Source organism: Trachypithecus francoisi, unplaced genomic scaffold (genome assembly GCF_009764315.1).
Source record: "Trachypithecus francoisi isolate TF-2019V2 unplaced genomic scaffold, Tfra_2.0 Lachesis_group12, whole genome shotgun sequence".
Taxonomy (NCBI): Eukaryota; Metazoa; Chordata; class Mammalia; order Primates; family Cercopithecidae; genus Trachypithecus; species Trachypithecus francoisi.
The window spans coordinates 79,666,227-79,693,184 of NW_022681457.1; the positions used below are offsets into that span (position 1 = coordinate 79,666,227).

At 49.6% G+C, this 26,958-nt stretch overlaps 1 protein-coding gene and 1 pseudogene across 5 annotated transcripts in view; both read right to left on the minus strand.

The window, feature by feature from the left end:
* Positions 1-2,658: 2,658 nt before the first annotated feature.
* LOC117094124 lies at positions 2,659-2,741 on the minus strand (annotated as a pseudogene).
* Positions 2,742-9,368: 6,627 nt separating this feature from the next.
* KIF2C (kinesin family member 2C) overlaps positions 9,369-26,958 on the minus strand; it is a 28,173-nt gene continuing 10,583 nt past the window's right edge. For 2 of the 5 annotated variants that reach the window (XM_033226676.1, XM_033226678.1), the window contains exons 5-20: positions 24,252-24,374; positions 23,680-23,780; positions 22,670-22,765; positions 21,560-21,614; positions 21,306-21,468; positions 19,933-20,023; positions 19,297-19,360; positions 19,129-19,220; positions 17,948-18,090; positions 16,809-17,013; positions 16,591-16,701; positions 15,305-15,372; positions 14,836-14,941; positions 14,630-14,743; positions 10,186-10,309; positions 9,388-10,037 (exon numbers count right to left, since the gene is read on the minus strand). In XM_033226676.1, coding sequence (XP_033082567.1) covers positions 9,955-10,037; positions 10,186-10,309; positions 14,630-14,743; positions 14,836-14,941; positions 15,305-15,372; positions 16,591-16,701; positions 16,809-17,013; positions 17,948-18,090; positions 19,129-19,220; positions 19,297-19,360; positions 19,933-20,023; positions 21,306-21,468; positions 21,560-21,614; positions 22,670-22,765; positions 23,680-23,780; positions 24,252-24,374 — 1,739 coding nt within the window. In that variant the 3' untranslated portion in view covers positions 9,388-9,954. Of the gene's footprint in view, positions 10,038-10,185; positions 10,310-14,629; positions 14,744-14,835; positions 14,942-15,304; positions 15,373-16,590; positions 16,702-16,808; positions 17,014-17,947; positions 18,091-19,128; positions 19,221-19,296; positions 19,361-19,932; positions 20,024-21,305; positions 21,469-21,559; positions 21,615-22,669; positions 22,766-23,679; positions 23,781-24,251; positions 24,375-26,958 lie in introns of all 5 variants that reach the window. The other 3 variants (XM_033226673.1, XM_033226677.1, XM_033226674.1) reach the window with 3 other exon arrangements.

Here is a 26,958-nt window from a genome sequence, read left to right on the forward strand (position 1 = left end):
TCAGCATTTTTGGGAGGCGGAGGCGGGCGGATCACGAGGTCAGGAGTTTGAGACTAGCCTGGCCAACATGGTGAAACCGCGTCTCTACTAAAAAAATACAAAATTTAGCTGAGCATGGTGGCGTGCACCTGTAGTCCCAGCTACTTAGGGAGGCTGAGGCAAGAGAATCGCGTGAACCTGGGAGGCGGAGTCCAGCCTGGGCAACAGAGGGAGACTCCATCTCAAAAAAATTTTTTTTTTATCTTTGTGGGTACATAGTAGGTATATATATTTATGGGGTACATGAGATATTTTGTTTCAAGCATGCAATGTGAAGTAAGCACATCATGGAGAATGGGGTATCCATCCCCTCAAGCATTTATCCTATGAGTTACAAACAATCCAATTAATCCTAGCACTTTGGGAGGCTGAGGCGGGCAGATCACTCGAGGCCAGCAGTTCGAGACAAGCCTGGCCAACATGGCTAAATCCCGTCTCCTAAAAATACAAAAGGTAGCTGGGCGTGGTGGCAGGCGCCTATAATTCCAGCTACTTAGGAGGCTGAGGCGTAAGAATTGATTGAACCCAGGCCGGGCGTGCTAGCTCATGCCTTTAATCCCAGCACTTTGGTAGGTCGAGGTGGGCAGATCACCTGAGATCAGGAGTTCCAGACCATCCTGGCTAACATGGTGAAGTCCCATCTCTACTAAAAATACAAAAATTAGCTGGGCATGGTGGTGTGTACCTGTAATCCCAGCTACTATGGAGGCTGAGGCAGGAGAATCGCTTGAACCAGGGAGTCGGAGGTTGCAGTGAGCTGAGATCGCACCACTGCATTCCATCCTGGTGAGAGTGAAACTCCGTCTCAAACAAAACAAAACAAAACAAAACAAACAAAACAAAAAAAAAATTAGCCAGGCATGGTGGTGGGCACCTGTAATCCCAGCAAGTCGGTCGGGAGGTGGAGGTTCCAGTGAGCTGAGATGGCACCAGTGCACTCACTCCAGACTGGGTGATAGAGTAAGACTCTGTCTCAAAAAAATAAAATACACAATTAAGTTATTATTGATTACAGTCACCCTGTTTTGCTATCAAACAGTAGGTCTTATTTATTCTGATATTTTATTTTTGTATCCATTAGAGATCCCCACTCCCCCCCCACCTTCCCACTACCTTTTCTAGCCTCTGGTAACCATCCTTCTACTCTCTAGAGGTCCATGAGTTCAATTGTTTTGATTTTTAGATCCCACAAATAAGTGAGAACATGCGATTCTCTTTGCATGCATTTGTCTTTCTGTGCCCGGCTTATTTCACTTAACATAATGACCTCCAGTTCAACCCATGATGTTGCAAATGACGGGATCTCATTCTTTTTTATGGCTGAATAGTAATCCATTGTGTATATGTACCACATTTTATCCATTCATCTTTTTTTTTCTTCTTTTTGAGATGGAGTCTTGCTCTGTCACCCAGGCTGCAGTGCAGTGGCATGATCTCAGCTCACTGCAACCTCTGCCTCCCAGGTTCAAGGAATTCTCCTGCCTCCTGAGTAGTTGGGATTACAGGCATGCGCCACCATGCTCGGCTAAATTTTTGTATTTTTAGTAGAAACGGGATTTCACCATGTTAGCCAGGCTTGTCTCGAACTCCTGACCTCAGGTGATCTACCCAACTCGGGCTTGGCCTCCCAAAGTGCTAGGATTACAGGTGTGAGCAACCACGCCCCGCCCCATTCGTCTTTTTTAACTTTAATTTTAATTTTAACTTTTTTTGAGACAGTCTTGCTCTGTCACCCAGGCTGGAGTGCAGTGGTGCAACATTGGCTCGCTGCAACCTTCATCTCCCGGGTTCAAGTGATTCTCCTGCCTCAGCTTGCCAAGTAGCTGGGGTTACAGGTATGGGCCACCATGCCTGGCAAATTTTTGTATTTGTAGTAGAGATGGGGTTTCACCATGTTGGCCAGGCTGGTCTTGAACTCTTGACCTCAAGTGATCTGCCCGCCTAGGCCTCCCAAAGTGCTGAGATTACAGGCATGAGTCACTGTGCCCAACCTGATTTCCTTTCTTTTGAGCATATACCCAGCAGTGTAGGAACCTCCAAACTGTTCTCCATAGTGGATGTACTAATTTACATTCCCAACAACAGTGTAGGAGGGTTCCTTTTCCTCCACATCCTCACCAGCATTTGTGATTGTCTGTGTTTTAGAAATAAGCCATTTGAACTGGGGTGAGATGATATCTCATGGTAGTTTTGATTTGCATTTCTCTGATGATCAATGATGTTAAGTATCTTACATATGCCTGTTTGCCATCTGTATGTCTTCTTTTGAGAAATGTCTATTCAAATCTTTTGCCCAATTTTTGATCAGATTATTAGTTTTTTCCTGTAGAGTTGAGCTCCTTCTATATTCTAGTTATTAATCCCTTGCAGATGGGTAGTTTGCAAATGTTTTCTCCCATTTTGTGGGTTGTCTCTTTACTTTGTTGATGATACCCTTTGGTGTGCAGAAGCTTTTTAACTTTCACTGATGTGATCCCATTTGTCCATGTTTGCTTTGGTTGCCTGTGTTTATGGGGTATTGCTCAAGGAATTTTTGCCCAGACCAATATCCTGGAGATTTCCCCCAATGTTATTTTTGTAGTAGTTTCATAGTTTGAGGTCTTAGATTTAAGTCTTTAATCCATTTTGATTTGATTTTTGTACACATTCAGAGAAACTTTCCTAGCAACAAACTATAGAGATGATCCCTAAAGTATAGTCTTTAACATTTCTTTAAAAGAATATGTAGGAGGCCAGGGGCGGTGGCTCAGACCTGTAATGCCACCCTGTCGGGAGGCTGAGGCAGGTGGATCATGAGGTCAAGAGATCAAGACAATCCTGGCCAACATGATGAAACCCCGTCTCTATTAAAAATACAAAAATTAGCTGGCCGTGGTGGCATCCATCTGTAGTCCCAGCTACTTGGAAGGCTGAGGCAGGAGAATCGCTTGAACCCGTGAGGCAGAGGTTGCAGTGAGCCAAGATCACGCGATTGCACTCCAGTCTGGCGACAGAGCAAGACTCCGTCTCAAAAAAAAAATAAAAATAAAAAAACGTAGCAGCCAGGCATGGTGGTATGCGCCTGTAGTCCTAGCTGCTTGGGAGACTGAGGCTGTAGGATTACTTGAGCCAGCAATTCAAGGTTACAGTGAGCTATGATCATGCCACTGCACTCCAGCTTAGGCAACAGAGCAAGATCCTGTCTCAAAAAAAAAGAAAAAAGAAAAGAAAAGAAGAATTGACCTAAGCAGCCTCTCCAGCTGCCTTTAAAAAAAGTAATAATAGCCGGGCGCGGTGGCTCAAGCCTGTAATTCCAGCACTTTGGGAGGCCGAGACGGGCGGATCACGAGGTCAGGAGATCGAGACCATCCTGGCTAACACGGTGAAACCCCGTCTCTACTGAAAATACAAAAAACTAGCCGGGCGAGGTGGCGGGCGCCTGTAGTCCCAGCTACACCGGAGGCTGAGGCAGGAGAATGGCGTAAACCCGGGAGGCGGAGCTTGCAGTGAGCTGAGATCCGGCCACTGCACTCCAGCCCGGGCGAAAGAGCAAGACTCCGTCTCAAAAAAAAAAAAAAAAAAAGTAATAATAAAATAATAAAAAATAAAAGCAATACAAGAAAAAAGCATAGGTCCAAGGCTTTAGGAATGTCTACATTCCAGCCGGGCGCGGTGGCTCATGACTGTAATCTCAGCACTTTGGGAGGCCAAGGTGGGCAGATCACCTGAGGTCAGGAGTTGGAGACCTGCCTGACCAACATGGCGAAACCCCCTCTCTACTGAAAATACAAAATTAGCCAGGCATGGTGGCACACGCCTGTAATCCCAGCAACTCAGGAGGCTGAGGCAGGAGAATCGCTTGAACCTGGGAGTCAGAGGTTGCAGTGAGCTGAGATCGCGCCATTGTACTCCAGCCTGGACGACAACAGCGAAACTCCATCTCAAAAAAAAAAAAAAAAAAAAAAAAAAGCCGGCGCGGTGGCTCAAGCCTGTAATCCCAGCACTTTGGGAGGCCGAGACGGGCGGATCACAAGGTCAGGAGATCGAGACCATCCTGGCGAACACAGTGAAACCCCGTCTCTACTAAAAATACAAAAAACTAGCCCGGCGAGGTGGCGGGCGCCTGTAGTCCCAGCTACTTGGGAGGCTGAGGCAGGAGAATGGCGTGAACCCGGGAGGCGGAGCTTGCAGTGAGCTGAGAGCCAGCCACTGCACTCCAGCCTGGGCGACAGAGCAAGACTCCGCCTCAAAAAAAAAAAAAAAAAAGGCCGGGCGCGGTGGCTCAAGCCTGTAATCCCAGCACTTTGGGAGGCCGAGACAGGCGGATCACGAGGTCAGGAGATCGAGACCATCCTGGCTAACACGGTGAAACCCCGTCTCTACTAAAAAAAAAAAAAACAACAAATTAGCCGGGCGACGTGGCGGGCGCCTGTAGTCCCAGCTACTCGGGAGGCTGAGGCAGGAGAATGGCGTAAACCCAGGAGGCGGAGCTTGTAGTGAGCTGAGATCCGGCCACTGCACTCCAGCCTGGGCAGCAGAGCGAGACTCCGTCTCAAAAAAAAGGACACAGAAAGAGAAATTAAGAGTGGCTAGAGGAAAGCCAGCACAGGGTGCTGCCATAGCTTAATGCTGCTGTGGATGCTAGTTAAAATGAGGACTAAAAAGTGATTATTTGGCTGGGTGCGGTGGCTCACGCCTATAATCCAGCACTTGGGGATGCCGAGCGGGTGGATCACCTGAGGTTAGGAGTTCGAGACCAGCCTGGCTAACATGGTGAAACCCCATCTCTACTAAAAATACAAAAATTACTCGAGTGTGGTGGCGGACGCCTATAGTCCCAGCTACTCAGGAGGCTGAGGCAGGAGAATCGCTTGAACCTGGGGGGCAGAGGTTGCAGTGAGCCGAGATCACTTCACTGCACTCTAGCCTGGACGACAAGAGCAAAACTCCGTCTCAAAGGAAAAAAAAAAAAAGGTGATTATTGGATTTTGTAACCTGAAAGTCCTTGGTGATATTGGTGAGAGCAGTTTCTGTGTAGTACAGTGGGAAAAATCTTGAAATAGACTGGGAAGTTAAAAAATCCAATGTATGTAGACGATTCTTTTGAGAGGTATGACTTTAAAGGGGAAAGAGAGAATTAGGTTGTTGACTGGAAAGGAATGTAGAGCAGAAGGGTAGTTTTTTAAGGGAGTAAACTGATGAGTAGCTTCTACTACACTTGGCTGCAGATCCTGTGGAAGAAATTCTGTTTATCCCTTCTTTTTTGTGTGTGTGTGTGATGGAATTTTGCTCTTGTCCCCCAGGCTGGACTGCAATGGTGTGATGTTGGCTCACTGCAACCACCGCCTACCGGATTCAAGTGATTCTCCTGTCTCAGCTTCCTGAGTAGCTGGGATTATAGGTGCACACCACCATGCCCAGATAATTTTTGTATTTTTAGTAGAGACAGGGTTTCACCATATTGGCCTGACTGGTCTTGAACTCCTGACCTCAAGTGATCCACCCACCTCAGCCTCCTAAAGTGCTAGGAGTACAGGCACGAGCCACAGTGCCCGGCCTATCCCTTCTTTCTTGTATCTTCAACCTTCCAGTGGTTTCCCAGCACATTTAGAATAAAATCTAAATTCCTTACTTGGGCCTAGACAACCCCAGTGTTAGGCCTCTGCTTATCTCTGCTTATTTCTTACCTCTTTAATCTCTCCCACATAGACATTGCTGTTCCTGCCTTAAACCTTCAGGCTGTGCCTCAGGCCTTCTTGCTCTGGCAGGAAATGCTCTTCACCCAGGTCTTAGCATGGCTCCCTCCTTCAATTCATTCAAGTCTGCTCAAAATGTCACCCCTCTACACACACTGGGAGGCCTTTTCTGAGCCTGTGTTTTGTTTTGTTTTGTTTTGAGACAGAGTTTTGCTCTTGTTGCCCAGGCTGGAGTGCAATGGTGCAATCTCGGCTCACCACAACCTCTGCCTCCCAGATTCAAGCAATTCTCCTGCCTCAGCCTCCCGAGCAGCTGGGATTACAGGCATGTACCACCACGCCGGCTAATTTTTTTTTTTTTTTTTTGTAGAGATGGGGTTTCTCCATGTTGGTCAGACTGGTCTTGAACTCCCGACCTTAGGTGATCTGCCTGCCTCAGCCTCCCAAAGTGCTGGAATTACAGATGTGAGCCACCATGCCTGGCCTTTTTTTTTTTTTTTTTAAATTTTCGACACAGGGTCTCATTATACTGCTCAGGCCAGGGTTCTGAGTCTGCTTTAAAGTAGCAACACTCTCTCATCTTTCTCTACCCACTTACTACCTATCATTTGTTTACATGCACATTATCTGTTTTCTCCACTGAAATACAATGTACATAAGGGTAGAAACTTATTTTTTTTTTTTTTTTTTTTTTGAGACGGAATCTCGCTCTGTCGCCCAGGCTGGAGTGCAGTGGCCGGATCTCAGCTCACTGCAAGCTCCGCCTCCCGGGTTTTACGCCATTCTCCTGCCTCAGCCTCCCGAGTAGCTGGGACTACAGGCGCCCGCCACCTCGCCCGGCTAGTTTTTTGTATTTTTTAATAGAGACGGGGTTTCACCAAGTTAGCCAGGATGGTCTCCATCTCCTGACCTCGTGATCCGCCCGTCTCGGCCTCCCAAAGTGCTGGGATTACAGGCTTGAGCCACCGCGCCCGGCCGAAACTTATTCTTATTCACTGCCATATTTCTAACACCTATACATAGAATAATGATTGCTATTTAATAAGTACTCAATCCTTTTTTTTTTTTTTTGGAGACAGAGTCTCACTCTGCCTCCCAATCTGGAGTGCAGTGGCGTGATCTCGGCTCACTGCAAGCTCCGCCTCCCGGGTTCATGCCATTCTTCTGCCTCAGCCTCCCGAGTAGCTGGGACTAAAGGTGCCCACCACCACGCCCAGCTAATTTTGTGTGTGTGTGTATTTTTAGTAGAGACGGGGTTTCACCATGTTAGCCAGGATGGCCTCGATCTCCTGACCTTGTGATCTGCCCGCCTCGGCCTCCCAAAGTGCTGGGATTACAGGCATGAGCCACCGCGCCCGGCCTTTTTTTGTTTTTTTTTTTTTTTGAGACGGAGTCTCGCTCTGTCACCCGGGCTGGAGTGCAGTGGCCGGATCTCAGCTCACTGCAAACTCCGCCTCCGGGGTTTACGCCATTCTCCTGCCTCAGCCTCCCGAATAGCTGGGACTACAGGCGCCCCTTACCTCACCCGGCTAGTTTTTTTTTTGTATTTCTTAGTAGAGACGGGGTTTCACCGTGTTAGCCAGGATGGTCTCGATCTCCTGACCTCGTGATCCGCCCGTCTCAGCCTCCCACCTTTTTTTGTTTTTGATACGGGGACTGGCTCTGTTGCCCAGGCTGGAGTGCAATGATGCAATCTCAGCTCATTGTAACCTCTGCCTCCCAGGGATAAGCCATCCTCCCACCTTACCCTCCCAATGAGTTGGGACCACAGGCACATGCCACCACACCTGGCTCATTTTTGTATTTTCTGTAGAGATTGGGTCTCTTTTTTTTTTTTTTGAGACAGCCTCGCTTTATTGCCCAGGCAGGAGTGCAGTGGTGCAACCTCAGCTCACTGCAGCCTCTGCCTCCCAAGTTCAAGCGATTCTTCTGCCTCAGCCTCCTGAGTAGCTGGGATTATAAGCGTGCGCCACCACATCCAGCTCATTTTTGTAGAGACAGGGTTTCACCGGGTTGGCCAGGCTGGTCTCCAACTCCTGGCCTCGTTTTCTACCCATCTTGGCCTCCCAGAGTGCTGGGATTATAGGCGTGAGCCACAGCACCCAGCCAAGACTGGATCTCATTTTCTTGCCCAGGATGGTCTTGAACTCCTGAGCTCAAGCAATCTGCCCGCCTCGGCCTCCCAAAGTACAGCACTCAATAAATATTTAAATGGCACTTAAATATTCAATCTAATTATTGTTCTACTCACATTGTATTTACTTGGTTTTCCCAGGTTTAATATACCATATTAATGGAGTAAAGAAACAAAACCACATGATCACTTCAAAACACAGAAAAAGCATTTGACAAAATCCAATACCCTTTGGCGATTAAAAGACTCAACAAACTAGAAATAAAAGCAAACTCCTGGCGTAGTGCAGTGGCTCATGCCTGTAATCCCAGCACTTTGGAAGGCTGAGGTAGGAGGATTGCTTGAGGCCAGGAGACTCTGACTGAGGGCTTCCCAAACACTCATTTGCTTGTATGGTTCCTAGGTTAAACCTTTTAGTGGCACCTCATTACCATTCTGATAATCCATGCTCCATGACATGGAATATAGAGTTCTCTAGTTCCTAAACTGTTCATGCCCTGTGACTGGGCCCTCAGTCCACTGGGCAGACTTTTTCTTCAAGACCAAATTGGTGTTTCCCTTTGGATCCTTCCCTGTCCAGCAAGTTAAGTGCTTTATTCAGCCTTTGTGTGAATGGTAATGAGGTATCACTAAAAGGTTTAAGGCTAGGAACCATACAACCAAATGTGTGTTTAGGGAGCCCTCAGTCACAAGACTCCTTGCCTCAACCCCACAGAATCTAGTCAGGCCCTGGGCTGACTATAATAGGGTGCCTTCTTTTATTTTTTTTTTTTTGAGATGGAGTTTTGCTCTTGTTGCCTGAGCTGGAGTGCAATGGTGTGATCTTCGCTCACCACAACCTCCGCCTCCTGGGGTTACAGGCATGCGCCACCATGGCCAGCTAATTTTGTATTTTTAGTAGAGACAGCGTTTCTCCATGTTGGTCAGGCTGGTCTTGAATTCCCGATGTCAGGTGATCTGCCCGCCTCAGCCTCCCAAAGTGCTGGGATTACAGGCATGAGCCACTGGGACCGGCCTTTTTGTTTCTGTTTTTTGAGATGAGTCTTGCTCTTGTTCCCTAGGCTGGAGTGCGATGGCACCATCTCAGCTCACTGCAACCTCTGCCTCCTGGGTTCCAGCGATTCTCCTGCCTCAGCCTCCTGAATAGCTAGAACTATAGGTGCACCACCATGCACTATACCCGGCTAATTTTTGTATTTTTAGTAGAGATGGGGTTTCACCACATTGGCCAGGCTGGTCTCGAACTCCTTACCTCGAGATCTGCCCACCTTAGCCTTCCAAAGTGCTGGGATTATAGGCGTGGGCCACCACGCCTGGCAGCCATCTTCCTTCTACTTAGAGTTCCTGTTCCCAGGCCTAGTAAGCATCTCATAGACATCAAACAAGTCACAGGAGTCTTCAGCTTGTCATTGGAATTGTAGGCATGGATATGGCCTCCTGGAGTACAGAATTAGTACTACCCCAGGCCAAAGGTACAGTCATGTCCTTAGTCCCGGAAGGCCCAGACACATCCCAGGCCCTTTCCACACACTTAAACAGCTAATTTATTTTTTTCTCTTTATTGTTACATACAATGTATAAACACATAAAATGGAAAACAGTAGGGATCCTCTTGGATCTCTAGGAAGACAGTAAGGTAGAAAGTCATCTCAAACATTTTTTTGAAGTACAAGACATTCAGTGCTCGGACCAAAGGTGTAGAAGGTTTAGAGCCAGCAGATAGCTGGACTAAAGGCTCCTTCTCTCTCCCCAGAGCCAGGACAACCCCAGGGAGCTCTCCATTAGCAGCCAGTCCACACAGGCAGGATGCTGTGGAGAAAGCTCTATGCTGAGAACATTCCCCTTGATGGAAAGAAGGGCAACACAAAAGAGTAACTAAGCGCTCCTTCCTCCCACGAGGGCGACAACTGAGGAAAAGAAAAGGAGTGTTCCATGTCACTCTGACCCCTCCCCAGCTGCCTTGGGCCCAGATGCCCCCATACGTGGCGTTTACCAGAACCTGTCCCAGCTCAGACCCTGCCTAGACCCACCAGGTGCCCAAAATTCTCTGGGGAGGGCCAGGGAAGAGGCTGGGTGTCAAAGCAAACAGATCTTTATTTGCAGTCATCACTGGGGCCGTTTCTTGCTGCTTATTTGTCTGCTAGCCTGCTCTTCCAGCTGCATGGCCAGGCGCAAGGCCTTGATGACATCTGGAAGAAAGGGGTAGTGGTACATATGGGGTTAGTGAGAGTCTGAGGAGCCCCCATTCACTCCAGGCAGAGCTGCTATCACTTGCAGCTGCCCAAGAGCCAGCAGAGGCCACCATCGTCCACCTGCACCCCATCCAGCCACACTCACCTTGCAGGGCTGAGAAATGCTTGGCTTGCTGGGCCAGAGCAAATTCCGCTTTGTTCACAAAGGTCTCTAGGTCATAGTCCGGCTGCTCAGTCATCTCAGAGAGCTCAAGCCAGTCTGGTCCTTGCTACAACACAGGGAGGACCTTGTCAGTTCAATAACCATTTAGCAAATCATTCCTGGGTCCTAACAACTGCAATGCAGACACCTGAGCAAGATGCCTTACCTCTGGTCCATGACCCATACCCTGCCTGTGCACCCTCTTCCCAAGGAAATCTTGAGCTTGAATTCACCCTCTTCCTACCCCAAGCTTGTTTTTTTCTTTCTTTCTTTTTTTCTTTGAGACGGAGTTTCGCTCCTGTTGCCCAGACTGGAGTGCAATGGTGCGATCTCAGATCACCACAACCTCCACTCCCTGAGTTTAAGGGATTCTCCTGCGTCAGCCTCCCAAGTAGCTGGGATTACAGGCATGTGCCACCACGCCCGGCTAATTCTGTATTTTTAGTAGAGACGGGGGTTTCTCCATGTTGGCCAGGCTGGTCTCGAACTCCCAACCTCAGGTGATCCACCAGCCTCAGCCTCCCAAAGTGCTGGGATTACAGGCCTGAGGAAACATTCCCGGCCTCCTACCCCAAGCTTATCCCCATCTCTTATATCAAACGAATAACATCATTGGTGCTGATGCCCAAGCTACAAATTTGAGTGATTTTATTTTATTTTTTGAGATGGAGTCTCACTTTGTCACCTAGGCTGGAGTGAAGTGGCGTGCAATCCTGGCTCACTGCAACCTCCACCTCCCAAGTTTAAGCGATTCTCCTATCTCAGCCTCCAAGTAGCTGGGACTACAGGTGCACGCCACCACACCCAGCTAATTTTTTTTTTTTCTTTGAGACAGAGTCTTGCTCTGTTGCCAGGCTAGAGTGGAGTGGCGCGATCTTGGCTCATTGCAACCTCCGCCTCCCGGGTTCAAGCGATTCCCCTGCCTCAGCCTCCCAAGTAGCTGGGACTACAGGTGCGCGCCACCACGCCCAGCTAATTTTATTTTAGTAGAGATGGGGTTTCACCATGTTGGCCAGGATGGTCTTGATCTCCTGACCTTGTGATCCACCCGCCTCGGCCTCCCAAAGTGCTGGGATTACAGGTGTAAGCCACCATGCCCAGTCCGAGTGACTTTATTCTTTCACCCTACTTGTCACCAAATCCTCCCCAATTCTGCTCCCTAAATGGTTCTTTTTATTAGAATTTTTGCTGCTCACACCACCTTTGGGATATTTATTTATTTTTATTTTTTGTAGAGATGGGGCCATGTTGCCCAGGCTGGTCTCGAACTCCTGGGCTCAAGTGATCTTCCTTCCTTGACCTCCCAAAGTGTTGAGATTACAGGCATGACCCACTGCACCTGGCCAGATGATTATTTTATTTTATTTTTGAGACAGTCTTGCTCTGTCGCCCAGGCTGGAGTGCAGTGGCACTATCTCAGCTCACTACAACCTTTGCCTCCTGGGCTCAAGTGATTCTTCTGCCTCAGCCTCCCAAGTAGCTGGGATTACAGGCACCTGCCACTACGCCTGGCTAATTTTTGTATTTTTAGTAGAGATGGGGTTTCACCATGTTGGCCAGGCTGGTCTCGAACACTTGACCTCAGGTGATCGCCTGCCTGATCACCTGATTCTTTTTAAATAATAAATATACGGCCGGGCGTGGTGGCTCACGCCTGTAATCCCAGCACTTTGGGAGGTCGAGGTGGGTGGATCACCTGAGGTTGGGAGTTCGAGACCAGCCCGACCAACATGGAGAAACCCTGTCTCTACTAAAAATATAAAATTTAGCTGGGCGTAGTGGCACATGCCTGTAATCCCAGTTACTTGGGAGGCTGAGGCAGGAGAATTGTTTGAACCTGGGAGGTGGAGGTTGCGGAGAGCCATGATCATGCCATTGCATTCCACCCCCAACCCCAAAACAAGCAAACATAAAACAACCAGATAATAGGCTGAGCATGGTGGCTCACACTCGTAATCCCAGCACTTTGGGAGGCTGAAGCAGGCAGATCACTTGAAGTCAGGAGTTCAAGACCAGCCTGGCCAACATGATAAAACCCCATCTCTACTAAAAATACGAAAAATGGCCGGACACGGTGCCTCAAGCCTGTAATCCCAGCACTTTGGGAGGCCGAGACGGGTGGATCACAAGGTCAGGAGATTGAGACCATCCTGGCTAACACGGTGAAACCCTGTCTCTACTAAAAAATACAAAAAATTAGCTGGGCGTGGTGGCGGGTGCCTGTAGTCCCAGCTACTCGGGAGGCTGAGGCAGGAGAATGGCATGAACCCGAGAGGCGGAGCTTGCAGTGAGCTGAGATCCGGCCACTGCACTCCAGCCTGGGTGACAGAGCGAGACTCCGTCTCAAAAAAAAAAAAAACGAAAAATTAGACGGGCATGGTGGCAAGCACCTGTAATCCCAGGTACTCAGGAGGCTGAGGCAGGAGAATCGCTTGAACCCAGGAGGCGGAGGCTGCAGTGAGCCAAGATTGCACCACTAAACTCCAGTCTGGGTGACAGAGTGAGATTCTCTCAAAAACAAAAACATATATATAGAGAGAGTACGTATTTTGGGGGGTACCTTTTAAGATTTTGATGCTTGTATATCTAAATGGTTCGTGAATCTCATGCCCTCATTCCAATCCCATGAACACGGACACAGCTTGGTCTAGGCACTAGTTTCTCTTTTTTTTTTTTCCCCGAGATGGAGTCTTGCTCTGTCACCCAGGCTAGAGTGCAGTGGTGCAATCTCGGCTCACTGCAACCTCCACCTCTTGGGTTCAAGTAATTCTCCTGCCTCAGCCTCCCAAGTAGCTGGGATTACAGGCACCCACCACCACACTTGGCTAGTTTTTTGTATTTTTAGTAGACACGGGGTTTCACCATGTTGGCCGGGCTGGTCTCGAACTCCTGACCTCATGATCCACCTGCCTCGGCCTCCCAAGGTGTTGGGATTACAAGCATGAGCCACCGTGCCTGGCTGGCACTAGTTTTTCTTGAACCCTTTCCAACAATCTCCTAACTGCCTCTACTTTTGCTTTTCCCAAGCTCCCAAACCAGGCTCCACATGGTGACCATATGATATATCTAAAGCTCTGACATGCCCATGTCACCACTCTGCGCAAACACCCTCCAAAGGCTTCCACTGTCCTCATGATGCAGTCCAGGCCTGTGAACATCTAGAAGGCTCTTTTTTTTTTTTTTTTTTTTTTTTTTGAGACGGAGTCTTGCTCTTTCGCCCGGGCTGGAGTGCAGTGGCCGGATCTCAGCTCACTGCAAGCTCCGCCTCCTGGGTTTACGCCATTCTCCTGCCTCAGCCTCCGGAGTAGCTGGGACTACAGGCGCCCGCCACCTCGCCCGGCTAGTTTTTTTGTATTTTTAGTAGAGACGGGGTTTCACCGTGTTAGCCAGGATGGTCTCGATCTCCTGACCTCGTGATCCGCCCGTCTCGGCCTCCCAAAGTGCTGGGATTACAGGCTTGAGCCACCGCGCCCGGCCTAGAAGGCTCTTTAGCATCAGATGCCTGTTGACCTGTCCACAGCCTTAATTACCCTCCATCACCTGTTCATTCCTTTTGCTTTGACCACAGTGAGCCTCTCATTCATCCTGAAAGTGCCATGTGCTTACAAAACTCTGTACCCCTGAGCACTCCAGGAAGGGGAGGACAGGCCTGAGCACTTACACTTCACAGTCCCTCCTCAGTTACACCTGCCCCTAGTTCTTCCTTTCTGCTCTGCAATCCTCTGAGTGCCCCACAATTAGGATGTAAATTCCTGCCTCCCAGTCACTTCCTCTTCCACAGTAGGGATTACAGTAGCAGGGGCACCTACCACTTACTAAACCCTGGCCACACACTGGGTACTGTGCTAATGCTTTATAAGCCTATTACTGAACCCTCAAATACAACCATCCTACCTTGACCATTTCAGAGATGCAAAAACTGAGGCCCAGTGAGCCTAAATGACTTTCACAAGGAAATCAGCTTGTTAATGGAAGAGACAGGATTGATCTCAAGTCACACCCTTAGGGCCTATTACTTATACTTCATGTTTTTTGGCCCTTGGATCCAGCACAAGAGTTGCAACATTCACCAAAAAAAAATAAGAGAAAATCCCTGCATATGGATCACCCTTCAAATCCTCTATCAGGAGCATGCAGGAGAGACTGGCTCTGATTAGTGTGATGTCAAAAAGCCTAGGTGTGCCAACCTGCAGAAGGGGTTGTGATAATTAGAAGAACAGCTGGGTTAATAGGCAAAGCATTAAAGAGTGCTGGTGTAGAGGGCTGCTTCTTGCTACCCCAATGAGAACACCTGTGGGAACAAGACCTGGGTCATGTTCTGGGAATGGTACGGAACACACTGAGGGCTGTGCTGCATCCAGTTCTCTGGCCAGGGCCAGCTGCCTACCTGAATGATCTCCTTGAGCTCTTCCACTGCCCTCTCCTCCAGCTCCCTGATCTGAGTCATGGCTTCGTTAAAGCTGGACATCTGGGAAGACAGTTCCTCCTCTTCCTTGGATAACTGAGAGGGCCAAAAAGAAAGACAATTGTGTGATCAGTTGCCACCTCAGCAGGCCACACTTCTGTCTTGCTTGGCCCCATCCTGGTCCTTACATTGCCTGGAATCAGCGCCCCATTAGAGCAGGCCTCCATCTCTTCTGTTTCCATTTGAATCAACTGCTCTCCACTGGGCCCACTGTGGGGGCTCAGCTCCTTGACCCTGAGGAAAGAAGGAGGTCTCAGATCCCACAGCAGCCTCCTTGGTACTCACCACAGGAGCGCGGTACCACCCAGGCTTCAAGGCTTGAGGCTCCAAGGGAATGGAATGGCAACCTTGCCTTCAGCCAGGAGAGAGTAAACTAAAGCTGGACTGGAAAAGCCCCTCACCCTGCTGACTCCCCAGCAGGGCCCAGAGAGGACTGGGACAGACCTAGCTTCATGGCTGAACTCCCAAGTCTCAGGTTCAGGAGTCACAGAGGAGTATACAGTAGGCCCCGAGGCTCCAGAGCCTCCTCCCCTCTCATCACTGCCCTTCCCTTGCCCAGTCCTGTTCCCCATCCCACCTAGCTGTAGGTACTAGTACCTGTCTGCATATCTCAGTGTGTTTAAAGTATATTCACAGGAGCTTATGCCCGGTGAGATTGTGGCAATCTGCAAAAGAGGGATGGGTGATTAAAGGCTGAGAGGCACAGTGAGGATGCTAGATAGCCTGCCCCCGAGGGGCCTCCACTCGGAGAGTTTCTTTAAGCTTCAGAGACCCACATGGTATTGATGGGAGGGCTCATTTAGCATTGTGCTGCGCTAGGCCACTTGCCCCATGGGCATTGCAAATTAAGATGCCTCAGACTTTGGTTTCCTACTTTCAAAGACACATCTAATTATCTTTCGCTTCATTATTCCTTTACTGAGACAGTCTTGCTACCAAGGTCCTATCTTTTCTTTCTTTCTTTTTTTTTTTTTTGAGACGGAGTCTCACTCTGTTGCCCAGACCAGAGTGCAGTGGTGCGATCTTGGCTCACTGCAAGCTCTGCCTTCCGAGTTCATGCCATTCTCCTGCCTCAGCCTCCTGAGTAGCTGGGACTACAGGTGCCTGCTACCACACCCGGCTAATTTTTGTATTTTTTAGTAGAGACGGGGTTTCACCACATTAGCCAGGATGGTCTCGATCTCCTGACCTTGTGATCCGCCCACCTCGGCCTCCCAAAGTGCTAGGATTACAGGCGTGAGCCACCGCGCCCGGCCCAAGGTCCTATCTTAAAGCTCTGCGGCTTCTACTGGAAACTTCAGTTTCCTTAGGCCAAGGGATAATGTCTGAGGTACAGGGTTTCGAGCTTAGTCAGAAAATCCCACCTTCCTTATGAAAAGGCCCCTACCCAGAGGGTAGGGGAGAATATTCTCTTGAGGGAAGGATGGCAGATCTCACATACAAGGGCTTGGGGATAAAACAGGGAAGAGGAAGTCATTCAAGAACACAGCTTTATGATCCAGGCTATTTCTGTTTTCTAGGCTGGGAGCCAATGAACCTGAGGGTTCATGGAAGGAACAAGGACTTCCCTCTCCTGCTGACCCAAAGGCCCATCTTCTGAATTCTGGAACCCCTTTTTCATCCGGTAATGGAGGAATGACCTCTCCCAAAGCAAGAGCTGCATCTACACATCTTAAAGGGAATAGATCCCTTCCTCCCCACTTGGTTAGGCCACGAGGAGGCTGGTGCATTAAAGCAGGATCTGGAAGCTCAGTCACAGTAGAGCCTGGAAACGCAGGCAGCCGGCAGTGCTGAGCTTCCTGCCCAGGGACAGGACTAAGTGTCTCTGTGGAAGGCAACTCTGTCTCCTCTTGCACCATCACCTTCAAAGTGACCCTACTCACCATGCAAGTCCTAGAGTTCTCCCCAATGAAGGAGTCCCTCAGCACCTGTGTCAGCTTGCTCTCACGGAACGGGGTGTGAGCCTTGTTCTGTCCCAGGGCCCTGATGCACTCCTGTGGGGGCAGCAGGAACAACTGAGGTCCCTTCTTTCCTTGCACTGACCCCTCCCCATCCCTTCCCAGCAGCTCTCCCGGCCAACCAGCTCTAGCTGCCCCACTACCTTCAGGGCTAAGAGACTCTTGTTGATTTCTGCACCCTCCATGCGGGTCTGCCGGTCAGCACTGGAAGTGTCTGCACCTCGCTCATTCCCTGCCAGATCTACCAAAGAGAACTTGCCATGCATTCTCCCTTTAGCTCGAAGAAGAATCTGGAAGCAGGCGTGGGAGCGGGAGGAATTGGAGTTGGCAAATGTCTGCCCAGAGGTTCTGTGGTAAAGAAAGGTTATGAGATTCTGTGGTCACCAGCCCCCATGGCACCCAAGTCCACAGACGTTCTCTAGGAAGGGAAGGACACAGGTTAGGAGGCGAAGAAATCCTGTGTCTTCCTGTCCCAGGCTTCCATCTTGCCCTCCCTGGGTAGCAATTCTCCCTCCAGCTCTGGACCTAATACATCTTCCTGGCAGCCAAATTAGTACTGGATTCTGGACTAGGGAATCCAGTCCTTTGCCAGACCTGGAGCCCTAGAAGGACATGGGGAAGGATAAATTGCCTCTGCTACAAAGGGCCCACAGGGAAGGGGGAAGCTGTCATGAACCACCTGCCACAACTTGAGGACCCTGTAGAGGGCAGCCCCCTCCCTGGGCCTCCATAGCTGCCTAGCGCTCCACTGTACCAATACCCACAGCCCTAGTGGAAAGTGCTCCCCTACTTCTGTGCGGAGGGGGTATGAACCCATTACTTCCAGCCCAGAACAGACCCAGAGCTCCTGACTTCCACCACAAAGGGAGGGAAGAGCAAGGAGGAACCCAGAGAAGCCAGGAAGCATGACTTTGGGGTAACACTTTGACTTGTTTTTTTTATTTTTTTGAGAGTCTCGCTGTGCCATGCAGACTGGAGTGCAGTGGTGCGATCATAGCTCACTGCAACCTCGAACTCCTGGCCTGAAGTGATCCTCTTGCTTCATTTTCCCAAACTGCTGAGATTATAGGTGTGAGCCACTGTACTCGACCTGACTTGGTTCTGATTAGCCTCTGGCCCTGGGGTCATATGTCTTATAGAGACCCTATAAAGCAGAGGCCTTCGCAGCCCTTACCAAACTGGGCAAAGCAGCACTCTGTGTAAACAGAAATGTGCTCAGTTAGACTTTACTCATGAACCAGACATGAGAAGGTCGCTCCTTCCCCCGCACCAGGACTCTGACCTGCAGGCGCTGCCCATGTCGAGCATCTTAATGACGTCATCAGCAGAGTTAACCAGGTGCTCCTGCAGCCCCACCACTTGCACCTGTTGCTTGCCGTCCTCCAGCACACGCAGCTTGGCCTTCTTGTTGAGCAGGTCAAACAGCTGTGCCAGGCAGGGGGAATGAGGCTAAGGCCACTGGGCACCAGGCACCCTACCCGACTGCTCCCTCCTACAGAGCCTGCCCAGCTCAGACAAGAGCCAGCAGCAGGAAAGGCAGAGAACATGAGATGATGGATGTCAGCCTAGCAGAGGACAATATACTTGGGATCTGAGCCAAACTGCCTCAGTTTGCTGTGACTCTGGTACCTTACTAGCTGTGTGAGCCTGGGCAAGTTAATAACCACTCTAGCCTTGCATCTCATCTGTAAAGCCGAGACAGATAGCGCTTAGAATAGCACATAGCTCCTAATATCTTGTTATTATTATTTTGAGATGGAGTTTAGCTCTTGTCACCCAGGCTGGAGTGCAGTGGCACAAGCTCTGCCTCCTGGGTTCAAGCGATTCTCCTGCCTCAGCTTCCTGAGTAGCTGGGATTACAGGTGCCCACATCCATGCCCAGCTAATTTGTTGTGTGTTTTTAGTAGAGATGGGGTTTCACCATGTTGGCCAGGCTGGTCTCAAACTCCTGACCTCAGGTGACTTGCCTGCCACGGCCTCCCAAAGTGCTGGGATTATAGGCGTGAGTCACCACGCCCAGTCCCTAATATCTTATTAATGATAAATATTAGCTATTTTTATTATCTAGATCCCACTCTAGGGAAAGCAACTCTGTAGAAGCACACAGTGCATACAGAGAGGGGTGGAGAGAGATATTTGGGGGTGCGGGAAGGGAAAGAATATGAGACTGAAGGTGCACAATCAGGGAAGAAGGGATGAAGGAAATAGGCTGAGGGAGGTCAGGACACACACAGGCAAACCTGGCACCTCTGAGGGGGCCCTGAGGAGTATTCTTGCCATATTTGTTGAACTTAGGTGCCATCTCACCATCAGATGAAACCCCCTACATGTGCATGCCAGGGCAGAGTGGCCCATCAGTGGCTTGACAGCTAATAGGTTTTTGGCTTCAACTTCTAGCCAACTTCAAGGTTTTAAAATGTGCTAGGTCCCAACAGTGTAAACAAGGGGCTTCCCACCAGCTACCTTCCCATTGTAGATCTCGAAGAATGTCACATAGACTTCCAAGCCCAGTTTCCGGTAGCAGGGTTGATTCTTCAGGAGGAAGACGTCCCGGGCTGAGGGAGAGAACCTTGCTAAGCAAACAACTGCCTTTTGGTGCCCAACCCTGAAGCAGCAGTACATAGTACTTACAGGCCATGGCGTAAATCCCTTTGGATGCATTCTGGGCTTTCCCAGAGAGGTCTCCACCCATAGTCTGCAAAGGGAAGGGGTAGACAACCATGGAAAAGGGCCGTTGGCCTAGGGCAGAGCACTACTGGCCCATCAGCACAATGGGCCACAACAAAGCCAGAAGGCTGGACCTAAAGCCCCTCCCTGTGTCTGACATGGCAAGGCTATCTGGTGATGGGGCACCTGTAACAAGGGGCCTTTTTTTTTTTTTTTTTTTGAGATGGTGGCAGTATCACTGTGTCGCCCAGGCTGGAGTGCAGTGGCCGGATCTCAGCTCACTGCAAGCTCTGCCTCCCGGGTTTATGCCATTCTCCTGCCTCAGCCTCCCGAGTAGCTGGGACTACAGGCGCCCGCCACCTCGCCCGGCTAGTTTTTTGTATTTTTTAAGTAGAGACAGGGTTTCACCGGGTTAGCCAGGATGGTCTCGATCTCCTGACCTTGTGATCCGCCCGTCTCGGCCTCTGAAAGTGCTGGGATTACAGGCTTGAGCCACCGCGCCTGGCCGGGGCCTTTCTTAAGAAACTCATGGTCTCCTTTTATAGGGAGCCAGGGATGCACAATGGAAACGCTCTTTCCCTGCCAGGCCTCAATACTCACATGTGTCTTGCCACTTCCTGTCTGGCCATATGCAAAACAAGTTGCTTTTCCACCTTCAAAGATTGTCTGTACCAGTGGCCTTGCTGTGAACCTAGAAGAGGAGTAGAGTATTTGTATCTTTTCCCAAAATGTGCTCCTTGGAACACGTCCTGCCACCCTTCCACTGCAGAGTTCTCAGGGTCGATTCCTCCTTCTAAGAATAGCACTGCTGTCCTGCCTCAGTGGTCCCACCTGACCCCAACCCCACTTACAAATCTAAATACTCCTAGCAAACTGGCAGTGGGATGGGGGTTGGGGGATCCCTGGGCTGACTACCCAGGAGCAAGCTGATGGCCCATACTCTAAGTCATCCAACCTTTCCTCTGACCCTGGAGACAAAGGATGAAAGCCTAAGCTCAGCATCCAAATTCCAGCAGAAGAGACACTACTGGCTGGGCATGGTGGCTCACGCCTGTAATCCCAGAACTTTGGGAGGCCAAAGTGTGTGGATCACCTGAGCTCAGGAGTTTGAGACCAGCCTGACCAACATGGTGAAACTGTCTGTACTAAAAATACAAGAAATTAGCCAGGTATGGTGGTGCTTGCCTGTAATCCCAACTACTTGGGAGGCTGGGGCAGGAGAATTGCTTAAACCCGGGAGGCGGGGGTTGCAGTGAGCTGAGATCTCGCCACTGCACTCCAGCCTGGGTGACAAACTGATTGAGACCCCGTCTCAAAAAATAAATAAATAAAAATAAAATAAATATCCCTATGAGGGTATTGGGTGCTGTATTAGAAAGAGCAGATCCGGGGCCAGGCGCAGTGGCTCACGCCTGTAATCCCAGCACTTTGGGAGGCCAAAGCGAACAGATCACCTGAGGTCAGGAGTTCGAGACCAGCCTGACCAACAGGGTGAAACCCTGTCTTTACTAAAAACACAAAATTAGCCAGGTGTGATGGTGGGCACCTGTAATCCTAGCTACTCAGGAGGCTGAGGCAGGAGAATTGCTGGAACCTGGGAGGCAGAGGTTGCAGTGAGCCGAGATTGTGCCCCTGCATTCCAGTCTGGGCAACAAAAGTGAAATTCTGTCTCAAAAAAAAAAAAAAAGCAGCAGAGCAGATCCCAGTGGACAATGGGATGGCTGCATAAGGCACAGGAAGAACCCCTGGAGCCTGGCCAGCCCTGCCTCAGCGCATAACGGGTAATACCTCATTATTCAGGATCCACTCAAGGATGGGCCACTAAGCTGCCAAAGGGTATGACCCAAAGAAAACACACAGGCGAGGAAGAGCCTCAGAATGTAGCATGTCTGTGAGTAGTATTACCACCATGTCCCACAACAAAAAGGGTATGGAAGGGCACAAGGAGGGAAAAATGGATGCAAGGGACTAACCTGTAGACAACTTCATTCGAAGCTGTTTCATCAAATGCAAAGTCAAAGCAGAATGCTTGGTTCTCCAGATACTTTGTTAAGTCCACTTTCAACTTGGGTTCATGTACCAAGAGGAGACACTTACTAGGAATGGAAATCACATCAATTTCTTTCTTGGCCAATTCTGCAGAAGGAGAGTATTTTAGGGGGTGCTCCCTGGAAACAGAAGGCCCCTTAGTCAGTCTGAAGCCTCTTCCTGACTGAACAGGACTTACCTTGCTTATTCAGTGGGCGTTTCCTAACACAGACACATATTCTGTGCTCTTCGATCTGCAAGTGGATGAGAGGAGGCAACCAACAGCAAAGGGTCAGAGCAATTTCAAAAGCAAGCTTGTCCAGAACTTCCACCCCTTCCGATCCCATGTCTGGCCCAGTCAGAGGACAAGGTCTAACACTAGGACCCCTGCATCCTCCATTAGATACTGCAGAGCACAAAATGAGAGCACTGGATTTTGTTCCCATTTTTCTCACTCTGCTGTCTACAGGAGTTTCAGCACTACTTTCATGATTCTTACTAATGCAGGAATCTAGCCAACCTATGGTAGTGGGAGTAGAACCCAGTTTGTAAAGATCAGACCCCTCCCATGCGGGCCTCATTAGCTTCAGCCCACCAAAGGATATTAAAAAATAACCTCGGCTGGACACATTGGCTCACGCCTGTAATTCCAGAACTTTGGGGAGGCCAAGGTGGGCAGATCATGAGGTCAGGAGTTCGAAACCAGCCTGATCCACATGGTAAAACCCCATCTCTACTAAAAATACAAAAATTAGCTGGACTTGGTGGCACATGCCTGTAATCCCAGCTAATGGGGAGGCTGAGGCAGGAGAATTGCTTGAACCCGGGAGGCGGAGGCTGCAGTGAGCCAAGATCATGCCATTGTACTCCAACCTGGGCGATAGAGTGAGACTCCATCTCAAAAAATAAAATAGCCTCTTCCAGGCTTACACCTGTAATCCCAGCACTTTGGGAAGTCGAGGCGGGCAGATCGCTTGAACCCAGAGGTTCGAGGTTGGCCTGGGCAACGTAGTGAAACCCTCATCTGCCAAAAATACAAAAAATCAGCAGGGTGCGGTGGAATGCATCTGTGGTCCCAGCTACCTGGGAGGCTGAGGTAGGATCACTCAAGCCCAGGGAAGTGGAAGTTGCAGTATTCACGATCACACCACTGCACTCCAGCCTGCGTGAGAGTGAGACCCCATCGCAAAAAAATAAAACGCTCAAAGTGAGTAAAGATTCCTGCATGCCCTCATTCCTGTAAAGAGAAGTTTTCTATCCCTCAATTGTACACTTATTCAAGAAAGAGAAGTTCTTTAGATGTACTTACAGGATCAGTCATAGTAAGTGGATGACATTCCAAAGTAGCCCGAAATTCTTTAATCATTCGGGCAAATTCCCCGTTTGGAAAACTACTGTCATACTCCTGGTTTGAGACGAGAGTGAAAAAGGGCAGACTGTTAAGATATAAGTGCTCTCAGATCCCTATGCGGTAGCAGCAATAGCTCTTTGCTCACCACCCTTCACAGTTGTCAAAGTCCCCGCCCTGGCTGTAGGTTGAGAAGCCAGGTACAAAGCACTGGGGAAGAGACTGGCAGAGGGGCCTAAGCATACACCAAAGCATGCTAGAAACTGGGACTAGGGCCAGTTCCACATTTTAGGAGGCACAGCAGCAGACTGGGCTACCTAGAAGCAATGAACCCAAGTAAGGGGACTGTACTGCAGTCCCTACCCTCCAAATACGTACAACTCGGGGGAGGGTGGGAGAAAGCAGACCAATTATGCCCTGCAGCCCCTCTGGCCATCCTGCCATGTGAGCATGTGATGGGCTTGCTTACTAGACAATCTGCATGAAATATTCCTCATCTGAAGACCTTCAGAAACATTTCTGAATTACTTGTTCTCTGAATCCTGATAAACCAGTTAAATTTCCAGGATATCAGAATTGGAGCCTCAGAGGCCAGGTGCAATGGCTTATGCCTACAATCCCAGCACTCTGGAAGGCCAAGAATTCCAGACCAGCCTGGGCAAAATAGCGAAACTCTGTCTCTACTAAAAATACAAAAAAGTAGCTGGCACACGCCTGTAATCCCAGCTACTTGGGAGGCTGAGGCACAAGAATCACTTGAACTCAGAGGCGGAGGTTGCAGTGAGCCGAGATCACACCACTGCACTCCAGCCTGGGCAACAGAGCAAGACTGTCTCAAAAAAAAAAAGAATTGGGGCCTCAAGAACTGGAGCCTCAGAAATGCTGGGGCCCAACTGTATCTCGACTGCGTGTAGGGCTTCGGTTAAGGACACCTGTCCAAAAACCTTGCCCTAGCCTCCCAAGAAAGGTACCTGAGCTCGTTTCATTCTCATTTCAGAGTTCTGGGCCTTCTTCTCTTCTCGCTTGTTCTTCATTTTTTCCACTTCCTTCACAATACATGATTTCCTCCGAACTACAAAAACATTAAAAAAAAAAAAAAGGAAGCCCACTCTGTTACTAGTCTAAGCCAGCCTACTCTTTTCTGGCTATTTACTGAGTACTGGGCCTTTCCCAGGGAGAGGCCTTCTCTAGATTCTTACTCTTAAATCACTATATGCAAAAAGAAGTAATAGATGTGACTCGGGATGGACAAGTCCACAAAGTAGTGGCCTGGCCAGTGTGAAGTCAAATAGTGATAACTGTACTCCAGTTCTAACCCAAGCTTTCCCTAAGCATCTTGGCTACTTTCTCAACAACCACAGAGGTGGGACAGTTCTTGTTTTGTCTTGATAATGAAAGACTGATTCCATGGCCAAAGGAAAACATGCCCCCATGTGACAAACAGGGCTTGAACTCAGGTGCCAAGGTAAGCCAGGTTTAGGATAGGATGTTAACTATCTGTGCCTCACTAGAAACAGAACAGCAGACAGCTCAGTGTGTCTACCTGAGTTCACAGGGTTTGCAGAAGAGCTGCCTCGGATGGAATGGACTTGCTCTTCCATCTCCTCGCTGACCATCCTCAACGGTATTTCAGCCACTGTGGGGCAGGAAGGCCTAGGGTGGGCAGCTGTAGGGGAATAAGAGTCACTGGAGAAGCAGGCAGGTATACCACAGGCATCTCACCTGAGCCCATGGCCCTGGTTATGGGCCGGGAGAGTGACCTGCGTGCTCAGCAAGGCTTTTTTTTTTTTTTGAGACGGAGTCTCGCTCTGTCGCCCGGGCTGGAGTGCAGTGGCCGGATCCCAGCTCACTGCAAGCTCCGCCTCCCAGGTTCACGCCATTCTCCTGCCTCAGCCTCCCGAGTAGCTGGGACTACAGGCGCCCGCCACCTCGCCCGGCTAATTTTTTTTTTTTTTTTTTTTTTTGAGGAGGAGTCTCGCTCTGTCGCCCGGACTGGAGTGCAGTGGCCAGATCTCAGCTCACTGCAAGCTCCGCCTCCCGGGTTTACGCCATTCTCCTGCCTCAGCCTCCCGAGTAGCTGGGACTACAGGCGCCCGCCACCTTGCCCGGCTAGTTTTTTTTTTGTATTTTTAGTAGAGACGGGGTTTCACCGTGTTCGCCAGGATGGTCTCGATCTCCTGACCTCGTGATCCGCCCGTCTCGGCCTCCCAAAGTGCTGGGATTACAGGCTTGAGCCACCGCGCCGGCCTAATTTTTTGTATTTTTAGTAGAGACGGGGTTTCACCATGTTAGCCAGGATGGTCTCGATCTCCTGACCTCGTGATCCGCCCGTCTCGGCCTCCCAAAGTGCTGGGATTACAGGCTTGAGCCACCACGCCCGGCCAGCAAGGCTCTTACAGTATGTGCAGAGCTTGTACTTTTCCCTTCACCTCAGCCCACACTCTCACCCTGACCACGTTTTCTGCAAGGGCTGGCTCCTGGGGTCAAAATATCTTAAAGGGTATGTGAACAGTTCAGTATGGGCTTTGATATGAAGGGAAAAGCCTCTGAGGACATGAACTCTTTTTTTTTTTTTTTTTTTTGAGACGGAGTCTCGCTCTGTCGCCCGGGCTGGAGTGCAGTGGCCGGATCTCAGCTCACTGCAAGCTCCGCCTCCCGGGTTCACACCATTCTCCTGCCTCAGCCTCCCGAGTAGCTGGGACTACAGGCGCCCGCCACCTTGCCCGGCTAGTTTTTTGTATTTTTTTTAGTAGAGACGGGGTTTCGCCGGGTTAGCCAGGATGGTCTCGATCTCCTGACCTCGTGATCCGCCCGCCTCGGCCTCCCAAAGTGCTGGGATTACAGGCTTGAGCCACCATGCCCCGCCAACATGAACTCTTTAGACTTCACTCAAGCATGGGTTCTCAGGCCAGGCCAGGTCTGGTCTTAGGGAGAAAAGCCAGGCCTTTCTGACTTCTCCCAAGCCTCAGGAACCCAGGTGGTTAACAGGAGCAAAGACTGAAAAGCTAGGGTGACGGGGAACTGGGGAAACAACTAACCAGATTGATTCAACACAGAAAGGTCCAATCCACAACACCTCATTACTTCCCATACTTGGTCATGACCCATTCATTTACTTTCATCCTATTAGAGCTGAATTTGATACATGTAAAGTGTAATGGTTGTGTGTCTTACAAAATTTGCATCTACTTTATATAATCTATTAAAGACTGACAATTTATATTAAAAATTTTTATTTATATTTACTAATTTTCCACACCTCATCTGACTCACTTAAAAAATTTAAAATTGTGCAAACCCGGGAGGCAGAGCTTGCAGTGAGCCGAGATCACGCCACTGCATTCCAGCCTGGGCAACAGAGACTCCGTCTCAAAAAAAAAAAAAAAATTTTTAATTTAATTTATATAGGCCGGGTGCGGTGGCTTACGCCTGTAATCCCAGCTGGGAGGCCGAGGCGGGTGGATAACGAGGTCAGGAGATCGAGACCATCCTGGCTAACACTGTGAAACCCCGTCTCTACTAAAAAAATACAGAAAAATTAGCCGGGCATGGTGGTGGGTGCCTGTAGTCCCAGCTACTCGGGAGGCTGAGGCAGGAGAATGGCATGAACCCGGGAGGCGGAGCTCATAGTAAGCTGAGATTGCGCCACTGCACTCTAGCCTGGGTGACAGAGCGAGACTCCATCTCAAAAAAAAAAAAAAAATTCAATTTATATAAAGTACAAAAAAGGGCCGGGCGCAGTGGCTTACACCTGTAATCCCAGCACTTTGCGAGGCTGAGGCGGGCAGATCACGAAGTCAGGAGTTTGAGATCAGCCTGGCCAATATGATGAAACCCCGTCTCTATTAAAAATACAAAAATTAGCTGGGTGTGGTGGCACACGCCTGTAGTCCCAGCTACTCGGGAGGCTGAGGCAGGGGAATTGCTTGAACCCGGGAGGCGGAGGTTGCAGTGAGCCGAGATCAAGCCACAGCACTCCAGCCTGGGTGATGGAGCAAGACTCTGTCTCAAAAAAAAAAAAAAAGTATAAAAAGAGGGCCAGGTGCAGTGGCTCACACCTGTAATCCCAGAACTTTGGGAGGCCAAGGCAGGCGGATCACATGAGGTCGGGAGTTTGAGACCAGCCTGACCAACATGGAGAAATCCCGTCTCTACTAAAAAGACAAAATTAGCCGGGCATGGTGGCACATGCCTGTAATCCCAGCTACTTGGGAGGCTGAGGCAGGAGAATCGCTGGAACCCGGGAGGCG